This window comes from Perognathus longimembris, chromosome 22 (genome assembly GCF_023159225.1).
Source record: "Perognathus longimembris pacificus isolate PPM17 chromosome 22, ASM2315922v1, whole genome shotgun sequence".
NCBI classification, from domain to species: domain Eukaryota; kingdom Metazoa; phylum Chordata; class Mammalia; order Rodentia; family Heteromyidae; genus Perognathus; species Perognathus longimembris.
This window is the reverse complement of record NC_063182.1, coordinates 36,065,972-36,087,694: the sequence shown is the minus strand read 5'-3', so window position 1 is coordinate 36,087,694 and position 21,723 is coordinate 36,065,972. Positions and strand designations below refer to the sequence as shown.

General features: G+C 40.4%; 1 protein-coding gene across 1 annotated transcript in view; it reads right to left on the bottom strand.

Annotated features, from left to right (window-relative positions):
- The window catches only part of Camk4 (calcium/calmodulin dependent protein kinase IV), a 158,254-nt gene that overhangs the window by 63,236 nt on the left and 73,295 nt on the right, over positions 1-21,723 (bottom strand). Inside the window, exon 2 of the mRNA XM_048331159.1 lies at positions 9,502-9,580. Within this exon, the coding sequence (XP_048187116.1) occupies positions 9,502-9,580 (79 nt within the window). The remainder of the gene's footprint in view (positions 1-9,501; positions 9,581-21,723) is intronic.

Below are 21,723 nucleotides of genomic sequence, written 5' to 3'. Positions count from 1 at the left end.
CCTCCCTCCTCTGGGAGTGGGCGAAATAAAATTGTTTATGTGATGTCACCATTCTGAGTTGGACTTTTGTGCACTTTGAAAGGCTTCAGTACTTCTGTAATGTGTTTTTACTTCTCTCCCTGCTTTGATTCTAAATCTTAAAATTCATTCCCCAGCACAAAGAAGCCAGAATGATGACTATAAGGTGTAAATCACATCAGTTTAAATGCCTTGGTGTCCCGCTGTGCTTAGAATGCTCATAAACTCTTTACTACGTACTATAAAACTCAAGATGGCCTGTCCTGTCCTACCGATCTGATAGGATTTTCCTCTAAGGCCCCCAACTCCTGGATCATCCTAGAAGGCCTTTGCTCTTGCTACTTCCTTTTTCTCTCTACTTTTTTCTTCACTCAGAGATCTTTCCTGGCCTTAGCTATCAAAAGCATCATGATAGAAGAAAAATTCTTATCCTAAAGTCCCAAGGAAATATCCTGCCAATGGCAGTTTGGCATACTGTGGGCCAACGGTAGTTCACGTGTAACTATCCGTTTGGTAGTTTTCTGACTTCACGTGTGACCAACACTGAGTGAGCTCGCCCTGTGGCAGACACTGGCTAGGGAGGAAATGAGAGCCTGGTATATGTAGCCCGGGACACACTGCCTCCCCCCTACCCTGAGGACAGAGCTGGGGAGGCATACCAAGTGACGGGTGCACTTTGTACGTCTCCTACTTATCAGTTACTCTTTCGCTTGTCCATTTCATGTCAGACTAGGAGAATACCAAAGATGACCGATAAAATACAGAATTCTTTGGCTCAGGATCTTTCTGGCCAGAAGCTCAAAACAGCTTGGTGCCAACATCCTGGGCGGGGCCCATGGACTGGGTCACAGCCTTGTGGAGAAGGGGAAAAGAAACGGGCTGTGTGCTTAGTGTGTCCAGATGTGAGGTGGCCTTGCATTATAACGGCCTCAAAAAAACTCCCTCGAGCAAAGACACCTGGTCCTGCGAGGGCTCCATTAATCTCTTCCCAGGGCGGTGCCTCCTTCTTCTTAATCTATATGATGCGCTCCATTAAGGAAGAAGCGCCCCACATAGAGACTCCTGCATGTCCAAACCACGGCCGTGAACGGGGCATGCTGAGCCTCACTAAACTGGGGTTGTTATCTGACTTTGGAAATAAGTTCTTAAATTCTCTTCATGTAGAAAATATTATCCTCTTTAGTTTCACAGTGTGATTTGGACACGGTACCAGGCTTCTGCGTGGCTGTGTGAATAAAGGTCGAGTTATGTTTTCTCAGCTTGGAAAGGCGCCAACATTTAGTTTCAGTTCCAAATCCGGGCTAAGATCCTTGCTGACTCGTCTTGCTCCTTTCTCCACCAGGACCTCGGCGGCATACATAGACAAAGGTCTGACGTGGAAGGAGTCCCATGGCGTGCATCCGCCTAGCATTCACTGGTGTACTTGGGCTGGGCTGGGTCTCACTCCCAGCAAGGACAGCTCTGCACCCCACAAACGGGGCAGCCATGCAGGGCTCCATCATGGAAAATAGCTCCTATTGTCCTTCCATCTCTATCATCAAAACTACTAGAGGAACCATGGCTAGTTGAGGGTGTTTAACGTCAAAAAATTAAAATGAATTCAATATTGAAAACTCTTTGTGTCTTTTAAAATTAAAACCCTCTGGCACAAACTCATTCCTTTCTTCCTTTTGAACAATTTACTGGCTTCAGGTTTCCATTATTTTTTTCTTAATTTTCATTATTTGTTTGTTTTTTCTTATGTTGTCTGGAAGGATGAAGCTTGGCTACCACTGAACTTTGGACTCTAGAGAAATAGGAAACTAAAAAATTTTGGAGGTGTTTTATTTTGGTTAATACAAAGATGATGGCCTTTGTGTCCATGAGCTATCAATGTCCAGTGTGCCTTGAGGGTGGGTGGCTGCACTGCTCTGGCTCCTCTGGCTCCTCTGGCTCCTCTGGCTGCTCTGGCTCCTCTGGCTGCTCTGGCTGCTCTGGCTGCACTGCTCTGGCTCCTCTGGCTGCTCTGGCTGCACTGCTCTGGCTCCTCTGGCTGCTCTGGCTCCTCTGGCTGCACTGCTCTGGCTGCTCTGGCTCCTCTGGCTGCACTGCTCTGGCTGCTCTGGCTCCTCTGGCTGCTCTGGCTCCTCTGGCTGCTCTGGCTCCTCTGGCTGCTCTGGCTGCTCTGGCTCTCTTGCAGATGCTCCTGAGCCCCGAGCTCCTGCCCCTGAGCTCCTCTCGACTTCCCACTCAGCTCTTCGAGAAGTTCTTTCCTGTGATGTGGCCTCTGGCTTTGCCTGATGACACATCGCCTCTTTGCTGCTCCTGAGACTCCATCTAAACCATCAAGATCACTTTGGATCCAACTACCTACTGTGTGTAAAAGACACTAGAGGGTTAAATGGTGAACAAGTGTGAGCTCACCTTTCAATGCACTGCTCTCTCTCTCACACACACACACATACAACTTTCCCCTGGCTTATAGTGTACACACACAGACAGACACCAAAGTCCCTATGACAGCTCAATATAGGAAAAGATGACAAGCAATAATTAGGACACATCTTAGCAACTTGATCAGTACTGAGGTGTGAATTCAGGGCTTTGCACTTGCTGGGCTGGTGTCCTACCACTTAAACCACACCCCTAGCTCTGCTTTTTGCCAATTATTTTGGAGAAAACTTTTCTGGTCAGGTTGGCCTCATGCCATAATCTTTTAGGATCACCAGTGTGAGCCACTGGTGCCTAGCTTCTAGCAAATTTATATTGAAAGAAAGGAGAGAAATAAAGGGAGAAAAAAAAAGAAGGAAGAAAAAAAAAGAAAGAAGAAAGGAAGAAAGAACAGAAGCCATAAGATAAAAAGTCTCTGCAAGAGTGTTCAGACTTCCAAGTAGACTCTTGAGTAGGAAAGCATACAGATCAGACCAAGAAATTGAACATTCCACCCTGACATGTTTTCTCTTTATTAGAAGTATGCTTGCCACACCTTGAATAGAAATATCCCTGGCTCCTATTTCCAGGAAACCTGGCCTAATCGTCCCTATGAAAATCAATAGGTTCCAACTGACAGACGCTGGAAGAAGTTACACTTCACTTGTCACGGCTTGTTATCTACATGCTACTTCCCTTAATGTGTTCTGAGATTTCAACTGGGCCCAAAAAGTCTATTTGAGCTGGTGATTTATTATTCGCCTTTTCATCTTGACCAAGGTGACCTTGCCTGCACTTCCAGAGCACACAAATCAGTGGCTAAAGGTTGCTTATTAGAAGTGCTTCATAGAAGTATATCTTGAACCAAGATCATAAAGCATTCATCTCTCTTACATACATCACAGCAATTAGAAAATGCATGACTCGTGGTCAGATTTCTTAGCTTTCAAATTTAGGTAGAAAGAGACAGAAATGGAAAGTTCCACATCTATTCATCCACTTGGGGGAAGCGAAAGAGTGGAGGATCTCTCCCTAGAGAGTTGCGTGGTTCTAAATAAGTGAGAATTAATTAACTTTCCTCCTATTGGCCCAAAGGCATCTTATTTATTTTGTAATTTATATAACTATTTTAAATTTTTTCCTTAGCTTTTATTGAAGTAAACTGGTAAATAATTATGTATATATTTAAAGTATAAAGTGTGATCTCTCTCTATATATATACACATATACATGTATGTAAATAGAGAGAAAAAATGTTTACCAAAATCAAGCAATTAGGCTGGGAATAAGGCCGAGTGGTAAAGTGTTCACCTCGTATACATGAAGCCCTGGGTTTGATTCCTCAGCACCACATATATAGAAAAGGCTGGAAGTGGCGCTGTGGCTCAAGTGGCAGAGTGCTAGCCTTGAGCAAAAAGAAGCCAGGGACAGTGCTCAGGCCCTGAGTCCAAGCCCCAGGACTGGCAATAAAATAAAATAAAATAAAATACAAAGTACAAATAAAAAGTCAAATGGTAGCAGAAAATAGGTCAGAATAATAATTGCTTATATTCTAGACATCGCGTTTCATTATGACAAAGTTACAATTTCCTGTTAGACATAAAATTTGTCAGTCATGAGCTCAGATCATGCTTTAGATATGCACCCTCAAAATCAGTGCAGAGTGTGAGGAGTTGGATGGTACTGGTGCTTGAGCTCAAACTCCTGCTTTCTTTCTTGCTCACAACCAGCACTCTACCGCTTTGGCCACACCGCCAGTCCAGTGTTTTACTGCTTAATTGGAGATGAAATCTCAATTCTGCTTTTCCTGGCGTGGAACCAAAATGTTCCATGTCTCAGCTTCCTGAGTAGCTAGGATTACAGGTGTGAGCCACCAATGTTTGCCAACCTTACATTTTTAAGACTTAACATATTTAAGATGTGCTTAGTACATATTCTGTGTTAGAGGAAGAAATTCTAGGATTTTTTAAAGCATTGTTCTATAGTAGCATGACATGTTGAAAGCATAGCAAAATGTTCTGAAAAAAATTGTGTACTTTGGGGGCACAAAGTAAATAACAATATCATTCAGAACAAACTCACAATGTTCTTAAAGCAGTTACATACATGAAAGTCCGGACTGAAAGGGACTCAGTTATATTCACAAGAAGACAATCCTCATTTTGTACGCAGGACTCAAATTAAGAGGATGTTTTGGTTTGGGGTGTGTGTGTGTGTGTGTGTGTGTGTGTGTGTGTGTGTGTGTGTAGAAGGAAGGTTGCCAGAGGGCAAAGCCAAAGCAAGAACCACACTGAGATATGCAAATTCAAGGCTCTGAGTTCAAACTCCAGTAATACCAAAAACCCAAACACAAAGCCATCTGTCCGTACACCCTACCTCAGGTAGAGGGAGGATGAGTGGCACACCTACTGATTCCACAACTCTGTTTCCAGAAGAATCCCTAATGCCAAACAGAAAACAAATAACCAACAACATACTTCAGTCTGTTTCCCTACCTTTAATACTATCAAAGTGACACAATGAGACAATGGCTCTTGTTACAGGAAATGTCCAGGATGTTCAATTCAGTAAAATATCCATGACTTTTTCTCCTTCATTTCTGTTTCTGAGTTCTGTAACTTCTGTCTTACATATAAGTCTGTGTGTTTGGGGAGGGCAAGGGGGAGCACAGAAATAGTGGGACAAAGGGTGAACTCATTCAGCAGTGATACTCTCTAGACACTGTGTTGGAAATGAGCTACACAACTTGTAGAGGAGAGGGGTCAGGAAGGAAAAAAATGGGGAGGAAACAAGAGATGGAGTGACACTGTTCAAAAAGAAATGGATTCATTACCTGGCCTGTGTAACTGTAACTCCTCTTCTTTTTTTACAATAAAAATGAATTCTTGAAATTCTTTTTGACTGATAAAAAATGTTCAATTATGCTGAGCAGACTAGCAGTGTTGAATTATGTTTTTTTCCAAAGTTTTCATTGTGAAAATGTTCACACATAGTCAAATCCTGAAAAACCCACATGGACATTCTTACAATGTCTTACATTAATAATTAGAATTGTTGATGTTTGCCATCTTTTCTTTATTTCATTCTATCTCTACACATGCATACACACATATATACATATACATTTTTGTTGTTTAACCACTTAAAATTCTAGGCATTAAAACTGGTTGATATGTACTTTAGTGTATTCTAATTCTCTGAAATGCAGTTCTCTGAAGTCTGTAAGGCATAAATGATGCCATATAAAGTCTATTATGTTATATTCTCCTATAAAATACAGGTTAACCTAAGCGTATTTTTCTTATAACAATTACATGTTCATATCCCAAGTGAGCAAAATGCTCACTTGTCTAAACATGAAGATTCACTTCCTGCTTATTTTCAGTATTCACTCCATCCTACATCTGACCACTAATGGACCATGTGTTTCTCCTTAAGAACCCGACTCTATCTAGGGCACTTGTCTAACACCCCAGCATTGGAATGTATGATGAATTCCTAATTGTGATCAGCGTTTTTATGGGGAAGTAAGTCTCTTATTGTTAGCTTGAGCTGAATTTCTCCTAAAATGTTACTCTGTAAGAAAAGAACTTAGGGGTTGGGGATATGGCCTAGTGGCAAGAGTGCTTGCCTCATATACATGAGGCCCTGGGTTCAACTCCCCAGCACCACATATACAGAAAGTGGCCAGAAGGGGCGCTGTGGCTCAAGTGGCAGAGTGCTAGCCTTGAGCACAAAGAAGCCAGGGACAGTGCTCAGGCCCTGAGTCCAAAGGCCCAGGACTGGCAAAATAAAATAAAATAAAATAAAAGAACTTAGCATTGTCATGAAAGGAATCTGGGTTATGCCTCAAAAATGTATCTGAGGAGCTGGGGATATGGCCTAGTGGCAAAGAGTGCTTGCCTTGTATACATGAAGCCCTGGGTTCAATTCTCCAGCACCACATATACAGAAAATGGCCAGAAGTGGCGCTGTGGCTCAGGTGGCAGAATGCTAGCCTTGAGCAAAAAAAAAGAAGCCAGGGACAGTGCTCAGGCCCTGAGTCCAAGCCCCAGGACTGGCAAAAAAAAAAAAAATGTATCTGAGAAAGATAATTAATGTTATCAAAAAATTAACTACAAAAAAGAAACATTCTAAGACATAGAAATGTGTATATGCTAATTAAATCATCTATAAGTTAAGTTAGTTTGTAATTAATCTTGAAGTTTGAAATTCACCTTCCCAGTCTTACCTGAGAGCTATCACAGGTAGTAGAATTGTGTCCACCCCAAACCACAAAATACGTGTGTTTTTACACAGAAATTATGTTGTTACAGATGAGATATAATTAGCCAAGATGAGGTCATGCTAGAATAGGGTAGATCCATAACCCAGCAGTACTGATTTCCTTCTTAGAAGAGTGATCTGGAAACAGATTGAACTGTAGGAAGAGGAACGGAGAGGGCAGCCACGTAGCCGTGGAGATGGAGATCAGAATGACAATCTACAAGTCGACGGACACTTGGAATTAATCACCCTCTCTCACCAGAAGCTCTGAGAGGCAGAGAACAGAGAGCAGACCCTCCTCCAGGGAAACCAGGATGCACTGGCTCTCAACGGAGAGAGAATAAAATGCGATTGCGTTAAGCCACCCATTACTGTCAGTTTGTTTCCTTACTTCCAGGAAGTTAAGGCACATAGTTAGATGTTAGACGGATAGGCAGACAGGTGGATGAATAGATAGAGAGAGAGAGAGAGAGAGAGAGAGAGAGAGAGAGAGAGAGAGAGAGAGAGAGAGATTAGATAGACAGACAGATATAGGCAAACTAAGTTTAGGATGCAGATTTCTTATATTTGGACATGAGGATCTGACATCTCATGACTGTTAACTAAATCAAATAAAACTGCCATTTTATAGGTGAGAAATCTTTTACTATAAAGGCAATTTTATGTAGTTCAGCTTAACAGGCAGATTACATAAATAATTCAAGCTTTCTGAAAGCCCCCCTCATCCTCAGGCACCAGACTTTTGCTGAATGCTCCAAGAAAGTATTTGGCCAGGCATCACTTTCCGTCTATAAACAGCGCCTTAGTACGCGCTCATTTCATTCACTCAAGGAAGTTTCCATCTCAGGGACTTCAACCCTGGAGGCAGTCTGTGCCTTGAGGCCTGGCCCGCTCTTTCTCTCCTTTGCACATGTCTGCACACGGTTCATCCTTGAAGACAATGCCGGGGATTCCATCTCATCCGCACTCAGAACCCAGGCTCCTCCAGGGGTTGCCCCTCCCGGCACTTGGCACAGCAGGAACTGTGTTTGACAGCATCTGCCTTACAGCAGCTCCATTGGACACTTGGTTCCCATCCACATTCTTTTCCTGCCTATCTCGGGAGAAAGGTGGTTAACAACCAAGGTACAGAAGGAAGAGGGGGGCAGGGGACAAAGCTGTTCGTTCCCAAGGAGCATGAGTTAAGAAGCACTAATTATCTTTACCTACATTTTGTTCCAAAGATTTTTTTGTTACTTTATTTTATTTTACATAAATCAATACTCTATAAGCCAGGTTTTGCCTGCGGGGTCCTTGAGCATTTCACAAGTAATTTCTGAATGTTTGTTTTCTAGACTTCTATATGTCTACTTCTTTGTAAAGTTCCCCGAGGCATGTGAAAAGAACACTGAGCACAACAATTTACTGAGTGTTTCTATCCATCCAGAAAAGACACAGTAAGTCCAACAACAATCCTGCTAAAGCATGTCAATTTATTTTCTTATAAAGCATATATTTAGGCCAGTACAATGGCTGATGACTATAATATGAGTGAGTCCTTACTTGGAAAAGCAAGTAAAAGAAAAGAGGCTCTCTACAAAGGACTAGACTCTGAGTTCAAACCCCACTACCACCAATTCTTCTTGAAAGGAGATGTTTACAGGAAATTCCATTCTGTCAAATTTTTATAATCCTTACCTCAGATTAATTTTATGCATATAAGAATCTGATGTAAGGCGAAAGCCCAAACCCTTATCAATCAAGACATTTCTTCTGTGTTTTGGAGTCACTTAGACAGCTGAGCATGTTTGATCAAAAATTCCGTTTAGAGTTTATTTGTAGCAGGTGGCATTTAAACTGGCATCTACTTTTATTTGTCTTTGTTATTTTGCCTTCAATTCTAACAGATTGTTTCAAAATGTCATTCCATTTCCACTGGACTAAAAAGCCAGTGCCACTGCACTTTTCGTTCTTTGTTCTACAAAGTTCTAAAACTCCCTCGGGGCAGTCCTGAAAGTCCCCTGGGGAATGAACACCTTGGCGATATTAGGTGGCTGGGGGGGGGGGGGGAGGTGACGGGGGGCTGGATTTCTTTGGCCTAAGAAAGGTATTTGATATCAAATCTATGACACTTCTCTCTTAAGCACACATTACAACTGGGTTTTCAGAAATACGTACTTCATATGATTGCTCACATAAAAACCTGAAAAAGTATAACGTGCTGAAAGAGTATCGTGTGCCTTTGTGGTTTTCTGAGCGAAGACTACCTAAGACAGAAGGCCCAGGTGAGGCCACGAGTCCCCGGCACTTGTGTTGGTCACTCCATAGGGAGGATGACACACTTTGGCCTCTTCCAGCTCACCCATGAGTTTAGGACAACAACAGTGCCCCCCCACCCCCCGAAAAAAAATCTTTACCTTCAGTTTCTTAGACCAGCAGGTTTAGTCACTAAAATGCTAACTTCTGAGGACACAGAACAGTTAGAAGTGCACGACTTATTTCACAAAAAGACATTTATGTTCCCTTTCTACTTCTTTTAAATAGCAAGTTTCTCCCGTGTAGTAAAATGAGATTCTAAATATGTAAGTATTTGAACATGACCTACAACATGTGTCTCCACAAATCATATCCCGTCCAAGATCCAGTGGCTTGTGAAGGATGTTTCCATCACACAACAATGTATTCAGGATACACACTAACAGTCAAGAGTCAAAGCAGTGTGCCACCCACACACGGCAGCTCCTGGCCTCTTTCTCCTTGAGTCAGCATCCTCACCTCTAAGGCAACTGTCCCCCTCAGAGATACCATTATATAATGAAATAAACTTACTGTTTTCTTTAACACTTTGAGAGCATAAGGCTTCTGGGTCCCCTTCTGTTTGCATCTGTACACAACGGATGTAGCACCCCTTGAGGGGGAAAAAGAGAAAGAAAATGTTATGCTGTGGACACGGGTGAACAGGGGAAAACTTGACAATTGTGTCTCTTGCAATTACCTGGATAACTCACAAGTGTTCATTTCCTGCTAGAAGTTATAAGTCCATGCAATGTGCTCAGAAAATGACAGCCTTGGGGGCTACTCTAGTCTGCCCTGCCCTGCCCTGTTCAATCAAGAGGCGCTCAAGGAAATCAACTCTTCAGGTACACATAAATTTTGGAGAACGCCCATCGGAATTCAGAATCCCAGAGTTTGATAAAGGTATGTAGTATATATCTAGAGTAAAATAAACCATAGACACCTAAGACAAGGAGAGAGGGCAAATTGAGCACTGTTATTAGTATTTGATTAATCAGTACTTGTTCTGCATGGCAAAGAAAGGTGCTGGGGACCCACGATTCCTCCCCCCTCCCCGCCTCTCTCTCTCTCTCTCACTCTACCATAGAAGAAACAACAGCAACAAATGTTGATTAGGATTTGTCCAAAAGGCAACTCTTAATACCCTGTTGGTGGGAATGTAAGCTTGTTCAGCCACTCTGGGAAACAGTATGGAAGTTCCTCAAAAACTAAACATCGGGCTAATCTATGACCCAGCAATCCCACTCCTGGGCATTTATCCAATAGAAAACAAATAAGGTTACAGTAAGGCCATCAGCACAACCATGTTCATTGCAGCATTATTGACCATAGCCGAGATATGGATTCACCCCAGATGCCCCTCAATGGACAAATGGATCAAGTAAACGTGGTAGATATACACAATGGAATTTTACTCATCTTTTAGAAGGAAGGATACTGTACAATTCTTAAGGAAATGGAAAGACTTGGAAAAAATGATATTAAATGAAGTAAATCAAACCCAGAAAAACAAAGGTTGCATATATTCCCTGACTCATGGTAGACAGACTGTACCTATAAATCTTTAAGAGAATATATTGGGCAGTATGTTACAAATGGATTAAATGAGGTATAAAGGACTCTATAGAGAGCTCAAATAGTATAATTTTTTAGAAAGACTAAGTCAAAGCGCACCAGAAAAGGGGTACATGGAAGAGAAGGGGTAGGGCTAAGGGGAGAGGGGTAAGCAAATGAAGGAAGAAAGGGGGAAGACACAGTCAAGAATTTATCATGTACACCACAAAATTAAGAACAGCAAGGGAAATGTGGGCTGAAGGGGAGACACTGATCAAGATTCATTTTATTCATAAATTATTTTGTTAAATGGCACCTCCTCTGTACAACTACTTAAAGATAATTTAAAATTTTAAAACAGAAAAAAGTCCATTAATATGCTTGGAGACATTAACAATCTCTCAGGAAGCCACAGATACATAAAACCAACTCTCAGCAACCATATAAGACACATGAATATCATCAAGAAAGTTAAAATAATTAATACGTAAAGAATTCTAAACAAAAAGAGCAGAATGAATATTCTCTTCAAAGTCACAATAGTCAGGAAAGAGCTACTGGAGAAAAATAGATTTAAGACAAGAGCAATGATAAAGAGTGTCCAGAAATAGTTTCACAAGTACGTAACCAATCATATTTTAACCAAGGTAAAAAGGCAATTCAGCGGAGGGAAAATAGTCTTTCCAATAAATGATGTTGAAATGAGTAGATAACCATATGCTCAAAAAAATGGAATGGGAGAAAATATTTTCAAAACACATCTGATGAGAAGAATCCACAAAAATAGAAGAAACCCAAACAGCCCAGTAGCAAGAAAGAAATGTCCTTATTAAAACATGGGCAGAGAAGTAGAAACTGGAGGTAGAAAATAGCTGTTACCAGAGAAAGCTGAGAGACTGCTCAGAGGACACATAACCGTAGATTGCAGTAGACTGCATACTTGAAAAATCACTGGACCTTCAGTGCTCATGCCAGAAATAAAATTAATTAAATCAATTATTAATTAATTATAGTGCAATGGTATAATTAATTATACCATTAGGTAAATACATTTCTAAACATCATGTATGCTATAAGAGTACACTAGCTGAAAGTCTAACATAATAGCCTCGTCTAGTTTTGTAAAAGCTACTCATCCAAAGGCAATCTCCCATGTTTATAATATTCTTGCGGAGACAAAATTAAAGGATAGGAAAGTGGTATCAGGGTTTTCAGGGGAGGTCGGGGAGGTACTGACTATGTGTGGAGTATTTTCCGCCCTCAGATGAGGGCAATGTTATGTGTCTTCATTGTGGTTTACATGAGTATATGCATTTGTCAGGACACACAGAACTATGTAATAGAAACGGTGGAATTTGATGCAATTTAAGTCATACATTGATGAAAATAAAGCAAAAACACTTCCAGGAAACAGCTATTGCTAAAAGGTAAGATTTAAAAGCAAAATACCAAAATAATGTATAATATTTATCCCATTCTTCTATCTTCATTCAGCCTAACAGGTGAATTTTTTTTAATGAGAAAAAGCAAAATAATGAGAGAGAAATAAGAGGATGATTTGAAAGCACTGAAGAAAGCCAAAATTCTAATTTTCATTTTAATGAAAAATTGAAAAAGTTTTCATTTAGAAAGATATTAGTTAACACTAAGAAAAAATATGCTAAATAGCATCTATTCCTTAATTGTCTCACCCTGTTAAATTAACTCATCAATACTTTCAATATATAAGGGGTTTTTGGCAAATCTTTTAAAACAACTTAAAATCTTTGGACAAAAATACACTACAAGTAACTTTGTAAAGGCCAAGAAAATTAAGTTAAAAGAAAACAGCCTAAATAGATTTGTGTGAGAATAACACTTCTCAAAGCTATCTGTTGAAAATAAATGGTGGTTTTAAGTATACAAATATAAAAGTGTAAAAGCGAGATCATATTTTCAGTATGCTTACATAAAGATAAGTTATTTTTGACATAAGGGATATTAACAGTTCATTATTAATACAGAAAAAACATGCCATACAAGGTGGCCTCTCGTTTCAAAACAGTTTATATTAAGACATAATCATCATGAAACTGCCGGAAAACAAAGGAAGCAAGGAGATAATGGCTTAGAACACATTACATTGATGGGAGTCTTCAACTGAAAATGATTCACTACTCAGATCTATTCATTTGTGGCAAGAAATGCAAGAAGAAGAACAAGAAGTATAGAAACTATTTTAGTGACTTTTTTCTGTTATGATTTTGATGACAAAAGAAATCTATAATCTCAGAGTCTGAGATTGACTTTTACTTCCACATTGGGTTTTTGGTTCCTAATAGAAATGTTGGGAAAATATCTTTGAGCCCGAGTCTTGTCTCATCTGAGTGGTTACATTTTAAAAAATACGTATGGGGGGTGAGGGGAAAGGCTCAAAAAAGATGGTTCACAACAATCAGAATGAAAATATTCCAACCTGTAATTTGTTTCTACATTGTTGCCTTGTAACAAATCCAGTACTGTGTGTGAACAGTAGCATATCCATATTACTTTGTGTGTGTATATGTATGTGTGTACGTGTGTGTAACACACACGCAGGCACATACACATATTATAGTTAGTATAGGAAGGATCTGTATCCTACAGTATCTTTTCAACCTCTTTATGCCCAATACAGAAAGAACAACTGAAAATGTTCTCATCTCTCTCGTGACTCGTGCTCCTACCATCTCATCGCACTCTCGTTGTTCTCTTGCTTTAAAGAAAAAGAAATTCCTCTCTTTTCATTTCGCCAGATGAAATCTTGACATTTTGACATAACTCCCCACACACCATCTCAGAGATAGATACCCAAATGTATCTGAGCAGAGACACAACCAAAGGGACGAGTAGGGATAAAATCTAATTCCAAATGGAAATAGGTAATCATTAAATGACTATATGGCTGTAACTGTATAAAGATTCGTGAGCAGGAAGGTAGATGGTCTTCCTACTAAGGGCGGTTCTCAATCAGAGATTGGCTTTCTCTGGAAGGACCTAGTAGGACCTTGTGATCATTTGTACCCAAGTAACAGAGCTTGACTTCAACTGCCACATTTACAACGTGCTCTTTGGAAATGCAAGAGAATTTCAGACTCAGAATCTCCTAAAACAATTCACACTGTGGGTACTTGATAATTCTGTGTTTTGGCTTCAGCTGTTGTCATTGCTAAGGTTATTTGATATTGGGAGTTTATAGAGTTTCACCCTTCTTTTTTTAAATAATAGGGTCTGATAGAAATGGAAAGAATTTTGTTATCTTTTTTCCTAGTGTTGAAGGTACTTGGTTCAAGAACATAATTACACTACTAATTAATCACTTTTAAACATTTGAAAGCATTTACTTTTTCTGGGGTTTGCACTTGATTTTCAAAATTTTATTATCATCAGATGTATGTACTTGCAGAAAAGACAGTACCTTGAAAAGGTCTGAAGACAGCACAGCAATTAGAAAAGCTGTCACTCAAAGCTGAAAACAGTGTGTGCAACTCTATATTCCATTGTATTTCTCCTACATAATTGACTTGCTGTAACAAGCCTATTCTTTTCATTGATTTTTAGATTAGATGAATTAAAGAAGACTGGTTATAACCTTTAAACTGACTCAAAGTAGAGTCTCATGAAGGAACACAGACATGAAAAAAGTTGAGGTCTATAGAGCACACATCTCATTCCATTTCCAGTGATAGATTTTCATCACTTTTTTCCCCAACTTTGTCAACCTAATTCCTAAATGGCCTCCTCCTGGGTTTTTGTGCCTATATTGAGGTTTGAAGTCAGTACTCTGTGCTCGCTGGCTCACTGGTTGTAATTTCGGAACTCCACGCTGCTCAAGGCCTCCCAATGGCACCTGCTTAAGTCCTCAATGCAGATGGAGCCTATGAACCACTATCTGTGTGGTCCAGGTTCTCAAAACCTTGCTTGCCTGTTTATCAGTTTGTCCACCTTTAGTTGTGCCTTTGGCCCCAATGCGTGGATTTCTACAAAGACTGGCTTAAAAATGACTCCTCCTATTTTAGAATTTTAACAGAGTCTGTCTTAAGATGAAAGTAAATGCGTAAAACCTTTGGAATTAAAATGCTGCACTTTGGCTAACTCCAAAACAAAGCGAAAGCATTCTCAAGTTGTCAAGATGACTTAAGTAGTCAGCCTCAGTCACAAAACAATGGAAGAGCAAAGAATGTGGAATAGAGTCTAAACCCTATTATCTGTGCTCGTTATGTCAGAATACCGTTTCGCATGTGGCATATTCAGTGCCACTGATCTTAGCCACTGGTCGCTATTAATCATATTTCTGTTGAATTTTTATTTACTTTTCCTTTCTCGGAGTGAGTATATGGCTCTGCATGCAGCACAAACAAAACTGAATTCTTGATCAACCATCTTATGTCATAACAGTATTAATATCCTTGGCCATTTTCCCCACTTTTATCCTGCAAGCTCTGTTCAGTTGCTCCAATTTCATACCATCCACTGTAATCTGTATCCACCGAGTTCCAGACCTTCACTTAGGCTGAGTAGCATTGAGGGGCAATAATTTACATTGTTCTGTGTATTATGTGTCAAAACCTAAAAGTGATATTAAAGTTTATATACCAGTCCTCAACACTCATTCTTTTCACTGAAAATCATGCCCAGGTATTGCTACTGAGAAACATGAGACATCTTCATTATTCAGTATGGATTTCAGGGACATTCGAGTTTTTAGCTATTACAAACCAAAATTTCATGATTATACTTGTGACACTTTTTCACAATTTGAATTCTGACGTTCTGTCGGGCTTACGAAGCTTTCCTTCTATCCAAAGGAAATATCTTGGTTTAAGAAGCAAGCACAATGGTGTTGTAATGCATGATTCCAAGGGCACCATCCAAAGACAGTCTCCCAGCCCAGTAAGGATATGTTCTAGTGTCTATAATTAAGGTTTAGATCTGGCTTCATAAAATTTAATTTAAATGGAATTGTGCAGCCTTTGCCATTTGGTCAGGCTTTCTTTGTTTAATGTTTGAAATTAATGCCATATGGATCGCTAATAATTCACATTTATTGCTCAGTGGTATTCTGCCTAGGTGTCAATCATTCTTCAAAACAGATGATGTTGCACATATGCACACAATGTACACACAGTTAATCATTTATTTTGAAGAATTAGCTCACATGATTAAGGTGTCTGAGAAATCCAGACCCAAAGGAAATGATGATTTAAGTTCCAGTCTGAGACTAAAGATCTGAGAAGCAGGAGAGATGATACCGTAAATCCCTCTGTCTAAAGTTCACAAATTCTAGATAACATATAGGTTTGATCTTGAACATTTTGGTTCAATTTATCAATCTCAGCATTTTAATTATAATCTTTATATTTAATATTGTTTATGATATAGCTAGATTCATTATTCCATATTGTTATTGGATTTTTTTCTTGCTCTTTCTTCTCTGCTTCCCTCCCATCCTTTGGAATTAATTGAGTATTCCGGCCTTTTTTTCAGTTTTATCACTCCTCTTGCCCTTTAGGATACCTCTTTTGTTTTATTTTGTTAGTGTCTGATCTCAAAACTATAATATACATAGTATATTCTACTCGTAATTAATACTGTAAAATGTAGGCCTTTTTTTTCTTTCTGCCGGTCATGGGGCTTGAACTCTGGGCCTGGGTGCTGTCCCTGAGCTCTTCAGCTCAACATTAGCGCTCTTCCACTTGAGCCACAGTGCCACTTCTGGTTTTCTGGTGGTTAATTGGAGATGAGTCTCACTGACTTTCTGCTCATGCTAGCTTTGAACAACAATCCTCAGAACTCAGCCTCCTGAGTAGCTAGGATTACAGGCATGAGCCACCAGCATCCAGCTAAAATATAAGTCTTTTAAAAGGGTAATTCCACTTACTACTTCCCCTACTTTGCCTGTTTTTTTTTTGCTCTAAGGATCATATAATTTACTTCTATCTGTAGTTTCCTCAATAGCTGGGGTTACAGGCATGTGCCATGACGCCCAGCTTATTTTTTGAGATGTGATTTTGTTAACTTTAATTTACAGGTGCACATCAAACTGTAATATACCCTGTCTCCACCTCCTGAGTACCTAAGCCTACAAGTGGGAGCCACGAACCTGGCTGTCATTTATTCTCATTTTGAGCATATTTTACTTTTTCTTTGGCTGCTTTTAAGGTTTGTCTCTTTGTGTTAGATTTCTTCTGGCTGTGATGATATACTCCGATTTGGTTTTCCTTGTGTTTGTCATGCTCCTCCTCTTCCTCCTCCTCCTCCTTCCTGGACACTGGTGTCAGAGCTTGAGCTCAGGGCGTGGGCTGAGCTTTTGCTCAAGGACAATGTTCTTCCACGCTAGCTACAGTTCCACTTCAGGCTTTGGTGCCAGTCAACTGGAGATACAGAGTCTCGTGGACTTTCCCTACCCGGCTGGCTTCACACTGCAATTCTCAGATCTGACTTTCCTGAACGGCTGGGATAGGTGTTGTTGAGCTGGTGGGCACCCAGCTCAAGGGCTTTTTGAACCCCAATGTTCCTCACCATATCTGAGGAATGCTTCCCTATCAGGGAAAGTTTTAAAAATTAAAAAAAACACAAACATGTCCAATTTTTCCTCTCTTCTCCCTCTAGAACTCAGATTCCATGCGTGAGGAGCCTTCTTGGCATTTTACTGGTGTTGGGGCTTGGATCCTTTTTTACCAGTTGCCCTTTAACCAGACTGGACAGTGTCTCTTGATTTAGCTTCAGGTTCACTGGTCCTTGCTTCTCCAATGTTAACACATTCTTAGGCCTGTGCATTTTTATTCATACACTTTTCAGTTATGAAGTTTCAGTTAGATTCTTTGTTAGGTCGTTTCCATTTCTGTGCAGACACATTCTGGGTGTCGTCTACTCAAATGACCCTATTTCTCTTTCTGTTCTTCCGTGTATTTGCAGTAGTAGTTTTACTGCCCATTTCAGTATCTGGGTCATCTATTTTAGGGATGGCGTTTCCCCTTCTGGATTACAGGTCACAACTTCCTGCTTCATTGAAAGCTTAATATCCTTTTCTTTTTGGGTGATATATATTTAAATACCCATTTGAGAGTCTGGGCTATGCTACTTTCTTTTAAACGAGAGCTGAATATTTTAGCAGCAGGTGGTTACATTGACAAAAAATGTGTTTCGACTCACCAACTTTAGTTTTCTTTGTTAAGATATATGGAGTTAAGTTTTGATGTTGTAGCCTGTCAGGGCCTTTATTCTAGGGTCTGTTCCTCACTCCTAATTTATCTTTCTAATCTTAGGCGATTAGCCATGTTTGTCTCCCCCGGGGACCTGGTGGTTTGCTCAGAGACTGAATGTCATTCAATTATACTCGCCTGGTCACTGATGTCTCAGTCCTTCTATAGACGCCCCTGCTTAGGCTCCTCAAGTCTCCACATACATCATTCCTCGTTGGAGAACCAAGCTGAACATAGCCCGTCCCTTCTCTCAGGGTAAATAAACCCTGTACGGCCCATTGTCCAGTGCCTGGAAACGATTCGCTCGTGCATTATGGGCAGGTTGTTTACAAAAGAAGGACAACTATAGCACCTGTCGCTCCATCACTACCAGAGCAGAGATCCTTCCCCACGATCTCAATTTTAATGACCTTATTGAGTTCAAATCAGATGAGTGTTGCAAAGGAGGAAAACATGTTTAAGTCCTCATGCATTTACTAAGGGCTGATTACGATGGCTCAGAAACTTCTGATTGAAGGAGATTAACAAAAAAGCAGCAACAGCATCTGTTATTGTTTCTGGAGAAAAAAGAATTTGAGGCACGACATATAATTATATTATACCAAAACACCATGTGACCCCCCTCCCCAATTTTCCTGATGAATAGATGATCAAGAAGACATGTTTTAGGACAAAATAACTAACCCGTTTTAGATCACAAGCCTTGAGATTTACGGCTTGGGCTGCTTTGGAAAGATACACGTGGCTGGCAGCTCTAGCAGATGGCTCATCTAGGCAAGGGAAAGATTTTGTCTCCGCCAGCTGTGGCTGAGGCTTGTCACAGGCATTCAGCAACATCCTTCAATATTAAGACGCCGTAAGGATTACAAGTCAGCGGGGCCCACGTTCCCCACGGCTTAAAAATATTTGTTTTTCATTACCTTCAAGTAGTTGGGCAGAATACTTGCCCTTCAACCAAGCAGTTTATGAATGCAGGGCTTCTTGATCAACATCGAGTTTATGAATGCAGGGCTTCTTGATCAACATCGCTACTTCCCACGCTTTCACCCACCACGCCCAACGCACCCCTTTCCCTCACTTTACTTTTACGTTAGATGTTGAGGTTGTTTTTTGTTTTGTTTTTTTTTTACCATTTCACAAAGCACCTTTAATATGCCCTTTCATTTATGTGTAATACCAGCCAGGCCTCCGTCAGCATGAGAAATTGCAGTCGTGACCACAGAGGGGGAACCCTGGCATTCATGGAGCACCTGTCTGATCTGTCCCTCGCTGCCCCGCACAAGGCCTGCCCTCTCCAGCCGGAGCTGAACACGGTTATGTGCCCATGAAGCCAACCCTACCCAGAGGCAAACCTCTCGGCCCCTTGCACAATCACATTACTCACCCACAAAAGTGGTATAATCAAATCAACCTTTTCTACCTCATGGACTCTTCTCAAGGATCACAAATGTAAGTTCAAATTCTCTGCAGGTCCCCAAACACTTTACAAATATGTTTGAAGCGTGCTAACTGGCTCATATACAAAATCATTTTCATTTGTCTTATAAATATGATAAAATGTCTTATAGGGTTCAAGCTTGAAATAGATGGATATTGCTAATCTCCTTGGGAAAACTTCCAAAATTCTTTCTTAACGCAACCAGGCTTTCCCAAGGTTTTATAGTTCTTGTGTACTTAGGGTGAATTAACAATGGCAAACTCCAAGAGTCTGCTAAATAGATCTACCTAAGCAAGGGTGGATGCCTTAAAACGTGCCTAAACTACGTTGAACAATTACGCAATATAACTCTGAGATTTTACTTTCTTTTCTTTTGTTGTTGTTGTTGATATACATGGACCTTGAATGGGCCTGTCTCCAGTTTCTCAGGGCTCCCCCTACCATTCAGTTTCTGGGGAAACTTGTTTAAATTACATGTAGAGGCAGACTTATTATCTTGCTGATATCAGAGTTTTGAAGAAGGATGCTGTGTGGTTCCTTCAATTATTGAGTCTTTGGGGCAAGATGTCTTTATGTTACAGTCTCTTCAATGTTTTCCTACACTTGACTTTTGAACCTGAAGCAAAAGAGAGAACCTTAAATTACATAACAATTTCAAAGTGAATACTTTTGTGTTCTTTATTCTCAAAACAAAACAGGATTTAATTTTAAAAATCTTATTTTTTAGTATGTAGGTAAAAGCTGTCCACCTTTTATTTCTTCTGCTTTTGTGCTCACTTAGTTTTGCAGAAAAAAAAAATTAAGCAACCACAAAATCAATTATACTGTTGCTAGGCCTATTCCTGAAAATTCAATATTAACTGAAATCATAGACTCTTTTTTCTCAGTAATTTATCAGTGTTAATAAAACATTGAGAAACAATGGCTCCTATCCTTTTCTTTTCTTATAATAATTTAGCCTAAGAAAATCTTGTTTTTAAATTGGTGGTAGTATGGGGGTTTGAACTCGGGGCCTTATAGTTGTTAGGCAGACATCTTAACCCACACCTCTACCCCTTTCTTATGCTAGTTATTTTTCAGATAACATCTCATTTCTTGCTCAGACCAATGCCGGGACCACGATCCACCTATTTTAGGATTCCTGCAATCGCTGGGAAGATAGACCCAAACTAGCTTCTTCCACTGAAATGCAGTATTTCAGACTTTCCTGTCTGAGCTGGCTTGGAACTATGATCCTCCGAATCCAGGCTTCCCACGAAGCTAGGATCACAGACACACGCCACAATTCCTAGCTTTGGGTTGAGAAGACATCTTGCACACTTTTCTTCAGAGTTAGCCTGAAACTATTATCCTCCTCCTCTGTCTCAATCTCCCAAGTGGCTAGGATCACAGGCAGGTGCAGCACCTAGCTGGGAAACCCCCATTAAAACAAATCAATGGAATCCTCGGGTCAAGCCTGCTGTTTCTGGATGAGTGCACATCTTCACGCTTTACTTCAACCCCCGTTTAATGCCAGAGCTAAAAGTCTAGTTCCCAGAGCTGGAGGAAGATGGAAGAGTTTCAGAGTTAAAAGGAAAAGGTACCCTGGATGCCCTAAGCGTCAAGGAAAAAGAGACGGAAACAGGCTACCACTGACAAGTGTGTTTCCAAATGTCGGGTTGAGCCTCCTGGGCAAAGGCCTGTTTAAATAGCAGGACAGTGGTGACCACAAAGCAAGTACTCTGAACTGGAACCCCAGGGGCTGGCCACAGAAAAGGCTGATCCTTTCGCTTCCCTGGGGAATGAAGACATCGCCTTCCTGCCCTTCCACTGTGGAGTGGCAATGGCCGAGGGAAGCTGGGGAGGGGGGATGAAGGTATTAAGCCATAAACCAGAGCTTTGATGTAATTAGAAATGATTGGAAATCCCTTGGGAGAATGTCAATTTCCTCTTAATTATGAATAATGCTGGCTTGGGGTCATGAAATAATCTGCGTTGTTTTAAAATGTAATCTGTAATGGATAAAATGGAGTGATATAGTTTGCTTCCTGCATTAATGAGAAATGACATCAAATTATTGCCTAATGAGCCAAACACAAATGCTATCTAAGAGCTTTTTTATGTCCCTCTAATGCTATGCTGCTCTGCCTTCTTCTGGAGGCTGCAGCATATGTAACTCACAGGGTAAAATGGGCCCAAACATTACCAGATAGAAAAATCACTTTTTTCTAAGCTAACATTTATTTAGCTCCTCCTACACACTTGGGGTGGGGGGGGGATTAGTGAGTTTAAGTCTAACAGGAAAAGGAAGAAGTTCCTTTATGGACCAAAATAGAGATCAGAATCTTCAATTAGGAAAGATCCTGGGGATTAAGGAGCTGGTTTATGTAAAAGGCTTCAGTACTGTACCAGGCACATAAAAGGATCTGAATGAATTTTAATTTCCTTCACTCTTTCTTACTTCATGTGATGTTAGAATTCCAAATAAACACTAAGCTACTCATATAGACGATGACTTGTTAAGTAGGGAGCTGGCCCTATTCAATGCCAAAGTTTCAAATT